Genomic DNA, 10,845 nt, shown 5'->3' with positions numbered 1-10,845 from the left:
TTCACGTGTGAAAGTAATTCAATTTGCTGTTTGAGCAGAAAGATTAAAGTCACTTCCAATTACGCCACATCTTTGCCATTTAGCTTCTACGGCCTCTCACGCGCCAACCTGTGTCAGAACATAACAGTTTATATATTTTCAGTCGGGTTGATGGAAGAAAAACGTAAACGAATAAAAGATCCACGTACAGAGGAATCTCGAGGCCATTACAGCTCGTGGGCTGTGTTGTAACGTCTGAGTGACACAGCTCACAAAGCGCTGCTTTTTGGAGAGCAGAACAGAGGCGAGCGTGTGCGCCGTGCTGACTCAATAACATCAAGTATCGCCCGGGGCAGCGGCTGCTGATGGAAGTGCTTACGCAACATCAGCGTTCAACACTGACGGTAGGTAAGTAAGAACGAAGATTTGTTGTCATTGTTAATAGTTAACATGCCCCTCCCCCCACTGTACTACAGCTCTGTGTGCTTGATATTGTATGAAATGATGAGAAATTGCTTTCCTTTGATTCTCTGACAACAAAATGTTTTGGTAGTTAAATAACCGGCAGATGTTCCTGTTAGCAGCTGGGGAGGCGCGGCTCAGTCAGTGACATCATAGCTCTGACCTGTTGGACTAATTAAAGTAAGAATTTGGAAAGAAACCTGACATGATGAGGGAGTATCTCCTGGACCAGCCTGAACTCTCAGTGATGCTCTGGGGACTGAAACATGCAAAATCCCATTCACACCATTAAAAACCGAGAACAATCTGGAACTACTGCACTTCTCCATCAGCATCATCACATCGTCAGTCTGTGCTTCATGTTTCAGTAACATTTATGGAAGTGAAATCATTTGCAGATTAGAGAGGCCCCTTCACTGTCCACTTTTAAATCACATCATAAAACGCACTTCGTTCTTTGGCTTTTAACCACAGTGACACTTAGTTTCTCTTGTAATTAAATTAGTGATTTAATTAATTATTTTACTCTTTTTTTTTATTTGAATTTTATTTACATATAATGTAATTTTATTCTATAGTTCCAATGTACAGCACTTTGCTTCAGCTGTGGTTGTTTTAAAATGCTCTATAAATAAAGGTGATGATGATGATGATTTTCATAAAACTAAATATTTTAACACATGTATGCGCATATGTAATGTAGTGTGCACATTAATGTGGTGGAAACAAACCAGTCGGTGGTTTAATAACTGTGCAGCATCCTTTAAAACATCAAGCACGTTACAGAAGACAAAATGGATTTCTATAAAGGACATAAACCAGCATGAACACACAGGGAAAGATGAAAATAAATAATAATAAATGTTCCACCTCAGCTCTCCAACATTTTTAAGCAGCAGCTTTAAAAACCTCACTGACATCCAGCAGCTGTGACCTGAATGTTGAGGTAATTTACACCTTAAATCTTAAAATAAATATTGAAATGCAGAAATCTTGATTTTTAAACATTAGACATGCAGCGGAGTGACTGACGGTTTAACCGGATCTGAGGCTGCCTGCCCTGCTGGGATTAGTGAACTGCTCCTTTATCGTTCTGCTCCTCGCTGCTTCAGAGCCGGGCAACCAATCACTGACGAGAAGGCGGGGAGAGAGAGGGGGAGAGAGAGAGAGAGCGGTGGGTGGGTGGGGGCGGGGCTGCTGGTGGTGGTGGTGTTTCAGCACCGCGGACAGCTCCTGCCTCTGGTCTCTGGGCTGCAGGGAGAAACAGCTGGACGAGACTACACACCGCTTTACTTCGATCCACAGACCGCCCCGAGCCCGCCCCACGCGATCCACGCGAGAACAGGCTGTCCGTGGTTCTCCTCCTTCTCCTCCGTGCTGACTGCTGTGTTCTGTGGCCTCGCTGAGGACTCCAGCCTCGGTTAACTGCAGCGCCTCTGCGCCTTCGTCCGCTGGCTCCTCTTCCTGTTGTTGGCGGCCACGGTGTTGTGGGGTTTTCGGGGAGGGCGGGGCGGAGGAGCAAAGTTCACTTCTTCTTTGCTCTGATTATTTTTGGTGTCGTGCACCTGTGTGTGACATGTGCGTGTGCACGCCGCCGCTCGCTGCCCGGGTTTGTCTGCAGGCTCGGGAGCGCATGTTCCTCCGGGATGCAGAAGAAGTTGTGTAGTTCCTCTCGCGCTCTGCTGTGAGACAGGTGAGCTGCATCCGCAACGTTGGCTGGGATCCTCGCAGCAGAGTGCCACGGACTCGCTCGTTTCACGTGGACAAACGTCAGAGAGCACGATGAGGAGCCTCTGTGACTTTTTAAATTGCACCTAAGAGAGAGAGAGAGACGGGGGTGGGGTGGGGGTCCCTGTTGGTGCCCCGGCACTGCTGCAGGAACACACGCTTTGTTTCTTTAGCTGCTTAAACCGCTGGGATCGCGCGTGACAGTGGACACTGTGCCGCTCACCTCTTTACCCCTAACCTGAAAACAGAGCCCGACACGCGGGGAACGAAATGAAGAAGTTCCGGAAGGTGCTGGACGGCCTGACCACCTCCTCCCCGGGAGCCACTGTGGGCTCTCCGTCGTGCGGCAGCGCGGCCGGGACTCCCACGGCGGCTCCAACTCCGAAGGAGATCGACGTCCAGGAGACGCTGGTGTCGGAAAACTTCCAGCTGTGTAAGGTGGGTCGATGGAGGCGCTTATTTAGGCTACACCCGAGTGAACACGTGACCTGCGAGGTGCTACATTCGGGCAGGTGCAGTGGGCTCTGGGGTGGGGGTGAAAGTTGAATCTGCTGCTGGCTGTCAGAGGTTCAGCACCGCGGACAGCTCCCGCTCTCAGCGGCCTATCCGAGAACCGTTCATGTGTTTGTGTGTGCGCGTTCTCGTGTGTGCAGCACTGTGTCGGGCCGCAGTAAGTTGTGCACATGTGCAGCAGGGAGCTGAGAGAAAGTGGGTGAGCAGCAGCGTCCACGCTGCGTGGAGTGGGAGCGATGACATAACCGGTGAGCCTCGCTCTCATAAAGGAGTTCGAGCCAGAGGAAGGAGGCTGCAGTGCTGCTCAGTGAGGAGGGGGAGAATGAGGGAGGGGTGCTGAATGGGGGTATTTATAGCTTCCTCTGCCGCCCGTCGCAGCTCTGGTCCTGGATCCAGTCTGCTGATGCAGTGAGGACGGCTCTGAATGGCTGTGAATAATTCATTGAGAATCTGAGGGAAAAGGCTTGTTTAGAGGAGTGTGTTATTATTAGGCAGAGTAACACTGGTGTGTGTGTGTGTTGGGCAGGTGGGGGGGGGGAGGCTTGATTCAGGTTGGAAGGATGCGGCAGAGCAGCCTATAGCAGGCAGCAGAATATGCTGGAAAAGAGCAGCAGGATGGCCGGGCCCTGTGCAGGAAGCTGCTCCTCCCCTGCGAGCGGCTGTGATGCTTCTATTGACTGAACTTCTCAGGAGGAAGCACTGAATGTACAAACATGCCTTCAAGCACACGTTTGTCCTGAGTTTGTGTCAGACGAGGTTGCGTGTCATGGTTAGTGTGTCAGGTAGTTGTCGTGCTGCAGACAGGGCTCGGGTGTGATTAATTACAACATGCACCAATGACAGAGCTTTATGTTGTTTGAAGGCTGGACTTTGATGGGTGGAAGAATGAGTTTTCAAAGCCTGTCATCCTGCGCCAGATGTGCACATTAGGAGTGGGAGAACCATGAAGTGAGTCAAATCCATCTGACTGACTGTTAGCAAACCTGTGTACGCTGAACACAGCAGAAGCTGCTTGTTCGCTTTAGCTTCAGCATCAAATTCACAGATTCTGAGGAAAACGAACACGTTTCATCTGTCGTGTTATCACTTCCTGAATTCAATAACTCGTCCTCATCGTCTTCTCCTGGCAGGAACCAAATTTGTTTTTGATTAGTTAATGAACGTCACTGGGGGTCGAGCACAAGCTGAGAGCTGATGGTGGTCCTGATGAGGTTACACCCACCAATGTTTCAGAGACGCTGCTGCTGTGAGACTCGGATCACTTCACTGCAAATGCAGTAATTTCACTCAGCAATAAAACTGGTAACACACACATGTTCATGATCACTTATTGAACTGTAGACATCAGAGAGCTAGAGCTGGGTCCATGTCTGTGGGTCTGCTGGAGTGATGGAACTCCTTTCTTCCAGTAAATATTCATCCTGCTGATCTTCCACAAGTTTTCAGTTTGGCTAAAAAACCTGCAAAGCCCAGAGAAGAGCATTCATATCGTTTCATACTTAATGTGGGCTTCCTACCAGGACAGAGATGTTCCATGAAAGGGTCACGGTGAAGACTCACAACACCTCACAGCCACGGTAGCAAGGTGCCGTCCAAACCCTAGCAAGGCCACCTGTAGTGTGGAGCAAGGGTTGTGTTTTCCTTTTATTCGTCACCCGTCAATCTATGACAGTTACCTAAATTTTCATTCATTACTCTAAATACTGTAGATAGGATCAACATTCTCTGACGTAATTCTGTGGGCTGGTGCAGCGTGTGGGAGTGTTTGGCTAACTTCTCAAAGTTAGTCATGACTTCTGTCCTCGCTCTGCAGTGTGGGAAGAAGCAACAGTGCAGATTTTATTAGACAGCGTTTTGGTGTGTTTGTAGTTTGTACAGGAATTCACTCCAGACCAATTAGAGCGCTGCTGAAACAAGTCTTCAGTGAAATCTTACTCAGACTGAAGGAGAAAACGAGGAAAAGGCGAGGCGCAGGTGGCTCTGAGGCTCATCGAGTCCACAGATTGATTTTGGTTAAAAGCAAAATGAGTTCATTTTGTGTTCGAGGAGGAACGAGGAGACAGAGAGCGCGAGAGGCCAAGGCTCTGGGCAGATTCACAGGCTGAGCAACACCACGATAATGCTTTCAGATATACCTCATATCATTTAAAAACGTTTCCCACCTCACAACTGAAATCTCTTTTGTATTGAGAATGCCGGGGTCGTGGCTAAAGCAGTTTTTTTCTCAGAGCACGCTGACAGAAGTCTGCTTGGACTCGACCAACACAGAGTCAGAGCACAGAGAGCTCCGTTATCTTATGATGGGTATATAACGGCTTTCTGTCAAACTCATAATTAGAAGTTGCTGCACACAGCAATAAGAAACCGAAACAACAGAATAGAAATATCAGCAACCCAAACACGGACCAGACTAAACGTTAAAATGGTCTTTTAGTACTTAACTAAATGCACAGGAGCAACACAGGGCCTAAAAGAAGCCTTAAAAGTGGTTCATAAAGAGCAGGAAGTCAATGACAGGCTGACAGTGAGAGGTCATGAAGGAACGAGCCGATCGTCTGACAGCTGGGCTGCAAATAAGCAAACGATCGCTCGGAGCGAGGCTTTACCTACGTGTAAAAACCCTCGTCTGGAGTTCGGAAGACCGATTTCCGAGATGCTGCTGGTTAAAAACAGCGCTCAGCTCCAGCAGCTGATCCCCGCACTGCCTCGTGTGCACGTCACCAGCTGCTGGTGGGGAACTGAAGCAATTTGCTGGACATGTTCCACAACAGAGCAGCATCGTTTGAGCACCGTGCACACTGTATGGAATCACTGTGGCACACCAGGTGCATCCCTTCATGCCTCATCTCACCTGTGTAATCCAGCACTCATCATCTCAGTCTGTTTCCAGGAATGTGACTGTAATTTCACTCGTCCTGAAAAGTCTCAGGAGGTTAAAGAGCTGCAGCACATTTGTAAAGAGATGGAGCGTAAAGCTTGTACTGTAATTGCCCTTTGAAGACTCTCGAGGAAGCCAGGCCCTGAAAGGACAATTCAGCTTTGTCTACAGGTAAATTAGCTGTAAAGAGAGGAAGCAAAACAACATAATTGGAGCTGATAATTTTATTATGTTTGTGTCTGTTCACGAGTGGCCAAAGATTCGTTAAAACTGTGCCGTAAATACAGCACAGCCCACACTTAGTTTATTAAAAAATGCAGTAGACAGCTTGTATTTTTCAAAAATAGAAGCTCTTCACGGTGGAAAATCACTAACATGCAAATTTTTATTGCCAGCGTCTGTTTTAAAAGCTGTTATTTGTATTCTGTGAAGGCTTTACTTAAAGTCACTTCATTCGCATCGCACGTGCTGCTTCTGTTTTACCACATCACCTCTCCAAACTGCAGCACCGACTCTTGAATTTTAATCACTGAGAAGTGGTGGGTTTACAGTCATCAAGTCCAAGTTTGTGCCATGGAGAGCATGACTCTAATCCTTTTAGTTCGATTTCTGAAGACTGTGATACGTGTGGGCTGATGCTAAAACAGAAAAACTCTGAGACTCGAGCGCATGCTTGAATGTATTTGTGTGGATGCAGAGTTAGTCCTCGGCTGGACTGCGAACACGCGGCAGCATTTATGATACAACATGTGCAAAATGAGCTGCTTCAGAGCAGCCGTGTAGCGTGGTAGAAACATCTGCAGGAAAACCCCCCGACTCCCAAAACTAACACACATTTATAATCGATCATATTTAGGAAGCAGCATGAAATAAAATTCACTCAAATGTTTTCATTTTTCCTTCCAGACTGAAGATAGAATCACACAGGAAACCACAGATCAAGTATTTTGTACCTTTGTTGGTCTTGGTTGGTTGATGACTTCGTTTTTAATGTACAGCCTGCTAGCAGCTGCACTGCCAGGACATCTTGACCACATGTCATCTTCTTTAATCTGAACAGGGAACGTATGACAGGCTGTACAATTTTATTTCACATTTCCAAATGAGATTTTCTATTTAAAACAGCCACAAAGGCTCCACTTCTCCTCCTGTGCAGTGGAGGTCTGAGGGTTTCCAGCTGAGCTCCATCAGTTTGAATATTGTACAGATGTTCACGTCCCACAGGGTCTGAAAGTGTCCTCTGGCTTCTGCAGTTGTACCTGTGGCAGATCAAAGTCTTTCAATTACCCTGTGAAATATCTCAACGTGCACTTGATGGGCTGTCTGTTCATACTTCATGGTTAACAGGATGAGTCATGCTGGCTCTTGTGTGGCTGCGAGGCTGAAAAATAAAATGTCAAGAGAAAAATGAATCGCAGTGTTTCCTTCACTGATCTGTCAGCACCGTCATCAATCCTTTCAGAAGTCGTGGACCGTGACCTTCCCGTGACCCCAGCCTCTGTATTTACAGATAACGATGGTATGCTAACGTGCAGAATGCTAGTTTGCTGGCAGTGGGACTTTCCAGCTTCAGCTTCAGTCAGTTTTGTGCCAAAGCTTGTCTTTGTGTCGTTCACACAGCTGGATGTTTCTACCTGAAGAGACTGCTAATTAAAGACGGGCCATTTTTACAGGGAAGTGTATTTCAGAGCCTCGGCTTCACTCATCTGAACTGAATCCTCGGGGAACCAGGGTCAGGACGAGTATTTCACAGAAGAAAAGCTTCTGGTTAAACTCTTGGTTGGAGTTCAGAGGTCAGGCGTTTCCAGCGCTCAGTCTCCTTTCTTAGACAACATAATATGTGGGCTTGTAAAGATGACATCACTTCACTCCCTCACCAGCGACCCTGCGAGCTCTCCATGGGTGTGATGACTCAGTGGGTTGGCTTCCAGCTAGTCTCACATTACCATGTGTCGGCTGCCTGTCAGAAGCCACAGTGTGGGATCAATTAGGGAGGAGTTGATGTCAGGCAGAGACGACCAGATAGGTGGAGGAGATGTTCTGTAAACTGTACACCCATTGTAAAGAAGCACATTGTGTGTGTGTGTGTGTGTGTGTGTGTGTGTGTGTGCACTCGGGCTCAGTTAATGAGTTTATTTATCCTGAATTACATGAAAGCAATTATCAGTCTTATGAAGGAGAATCAGGTTAGAGGATTAGCTGTCGTTGAAGTGTGAAGCTCAAAGCTGGGGGAGCCGGAGGAGTGGATCCGTCTGTGTTTGAGAGAGGAGAAGAGGAGCCTCCTCTTGGTTCTGTGTGGGCTTTCCACGCCCGCTCGGCGACAGCAGCCTGCCTCACCTCCCGCTGTGCAAATATAATCCAGTGAGCTATTCAAACAGCCTTTGTTTCACTCAGTTTCCATCTTTCCTGCTTCTGTCTGAGTGACCTGTGCTTCTTAATGCGAGCATTAGCTTTTCATATAGACAAATCTTTACCGTTAAAGCATTGCAATCGCCCTCGATTTTCAGGCCCCGCCCTTTCCTGGACGGCCCCATCCACCATATGTTCTTATCAGTTTTGTCATATTATAACCGCTCATGTCTACGAGGCCACGTTGTGTAAGGGGAAGCATCACTGCTGACTCACAGCATGAGTCTCGTCGTTCATAAAGGCTCCTCAGAATCTGCGATCTGTCTAATGAGCAACAGCAGAGCCGCCTGCTGTTCTTCCTCCTCCTGAAACTTCTGTCCATCATGTGGCTGCCTGCAGACAAACATCAGCAGTGCACATTTATTGGCCTCTCTATACACACTACTGTTTAATTCTCCACACAATGAAATCACTGCAACGCTTCAAAACCAACACCAGGTTCCTTCCTCGCCTCTCTGAGTGGGCAGTACATCCCTCTGCTCTTAAGAGCCACGCTCTCAAGCACCGTGCGGTCCTCATCTAACTGGTGTTTAGAAGTATGTGACTGAAGAAGCCAGAGTTTAAATCATCATTGTTAGTGCTCCTCTACAAAGAAATCCATAATTTGGTGCATCTGGTGAGACAGACATCATAATCAAAAACTGCAGAGATGGATGCAGTTTTAACGTGTGAACGTGTCACATTATCAGTCATGAAATAGGATTATTTTGTCCACTTCTACATTTCCCATGAAGCCCGAGGCCCTGTGCCGACGCTGATTCATTAACCGCTGGGATTAAAATGTTAAACCGCGCGCATGATACATCCACACTTGGCTGCACGCTGACCCCCACAACATGAAGCTGCAGTCGACAATCGCAACCATGCGAACACGCGTGGAATAAATCACAGATTTGAGCTGTCAGCCACTTTCGTCTGAACTGATATGTGCTGAAGTCGAAGGGGTCAGTGCTAAACGCTGGCAGATATCAGAGAGCTGTAAGCTGCTGTCAGCACACTGCTTGCTTGTAAGGAAGTAAATACTTGTATGAAGCTCTACAGTCATCAGACAGACCGGGCGACCGTGGCTCAGGGAAGCATATCTGTAACCGGAAGGTCGCCGGTTCAATCCCCGGGCTCTCTGTCCTGGTCGTTGTGTCCGTGGTCAAGACACTTCACCTACTGGTGTTGGCCAGAGGGGCCGATGGCGCGATATGGCAGCCTCGCTTCTGTCAGTCTGCCCCAGGGCAGCTGTGGCTACAACTGTAGCTGCCTCCACCAGTGTGTGGATGAATAGTGGTATTGTAAAGCGCTTTGGGTGCCTTGAAAAGCGCTATATAAATGCAATCCATCATTATTATTATTATCACCGTCCCAGCTGTCGTTGGGGTCAAAGGCACGGACAGGTCACCACAATGACACACTCAGAAGGACAACGATCACACCCACGGATGATTTAGAATCACCTAACGCATGTGTTTGTACCAAGAGAGGAGCAGAAGTACCCACAGAGACCTGCACAGACACCCCCCCCCCCACACACACACACACACTAAGAAGGTTAAAATGATAGAAAACCTTCTGTCACAGCAGCAACTGCATCAATAACAGAACAAACACAGAGAGGAAATAAAAAGAAGACAAAGAAACAGGAAGACATCCAGAGCACGAAGCTCTGAGAGACCCTCACAGGGAGGCTGACATTACATAATGCAGGAGCCGAGCTAGGAAAGCAAAGATGGCTCCACGTGGATCTGTGTGGGTATGTGCACATAATCACATGCCCCCCACACAAATGATTCAGATTAGAAATATATAAATGCACACAGACAAGGGCAAACATATAAGCCCCCCCCGGCTCCCTCACACACTAACGCCTGCTCGTCACCGTCAGCAGGTCCTTCATTCATTTTCATATTCCTGCGCCCTCACTCAGCATCCTCGCCCTGTGCACCGAGCTCTGCGCGTGCAGACAGTGGATAGAGGAAGTGCTTATTAGATCAGCCTCGCTCTAAGTGACGAATGAAAGTCCCCACATTGTTTGGCTTTTCAGCAGGATGCAGAATCACACTCTGAAATCCTTCAATCACTTTGTTCATGGAAAACAGAGCCTGCAGGAGACGCTGGATATGAAAAGCTGGTCATGCCACAGTTTTGTTTTTGGTGCAAAGCAGTGATTCTCGTGCTGGATCCTGTCAGTGAGCTGACTTCCTCAGCTGGCACATTTGGAGGTAGTGGTTATCGCTGCTGTGAAACGGATCTGTTTCTCACTCTTTATGTGCCATTACGTCATGTCTGCTCGATGCTTTTCACAGCAAACAGGAGGAATGTGCTCAGGTGCAGAAGCTGATCTGGCTTCAGAAGCTCTGAAAGCTGCTGTGACCTGATATCTGTTCGGTGATGTGGAACCAAAGAGATGCAGCTGTGTTAAGATGCATTTCTCTATTTTTAGAATATTACTGTATATTCGATATTCAGTGCAACTATTTTTAATTCAAAGACTAAAAATAACAATTCATGTCTCAGAGTTGAGGAAGCACTGATGTGTCGATCACAGGCAGGACTCTCTCTGGGTTCAGGTGTGTTTTGTAACGACTGTTTTTCATGCTTGTTTCCCACATACAGAGCCCCCCACCCCCCCCTTCCCAGCTCAGCTCTGCCTTTATTTTCGGCATCAGCCGACAGGATCAAAGGAATTTCAGAGCACGCTGGAAATATCTCGCTGGTGGGGAAGCCCACGTGGATCCGTGTTTGTTTGATGGTCTCTCTGACGCTGTAAAGTAAATTAGTGCGACTGTGACACGTTCCTCTGCACTGCCGTCTGTCATGGTGACATTAGCCGGAGGGGACAGGTGCTACAACACCTGGGTGATGCACATGAACTAATTGTATGTACA

The 10,845-nt window shown here is 47.7% G+C and overlaps 1 protein-coding gene across 16 annotated transcripts in view; it reads left to right on the top strand.

Moving 5' to 3' along the window:
- Nucleotides 1-1,624: 1,624 nt before the first annotated feature.
- stxbp5l (syntaxin binding protein 5L) overlaps nt 1,625-10,845 on the top strand; it is a 145,294-nt gene continuing 136,073 nt past the window's right edge. For all 16 annotated transcript variants that reach the window (XM_085135597.1, XM_085135595.1, XM_085135593.1 and 13 more), the window contains exon 1: nt 1,625-2,607. In XM_085135597.1, the coding sequence (XP_084991723.1) occupies nt 2,440-2,607 (168 nt within the window). In that variant the 5' untranslated portion in view covers nt 1,625-2,439. The remainder of the gene's footprint in view (nt 2,608-10,845) is intronic.

This window comes from Neolamprologus multifasciatus, chromosome 16 (assembly GCF_963576455.1).
Source record: "Neolamprologus multifasciatus chromosome 16, fNeoMul1.2, whole genome shotgun sequence".
NCBI lineage: Eukaryota > Metazoa > Chordata > Actinopteri > Cichliformes > Cichlidae > Neolamprologus > Neolamprologus multifasciatus.
Note: the sequence above shows the minus strand (reverse complement) of the source record. Positions and strands in the feature narration are given on the sequence as shown.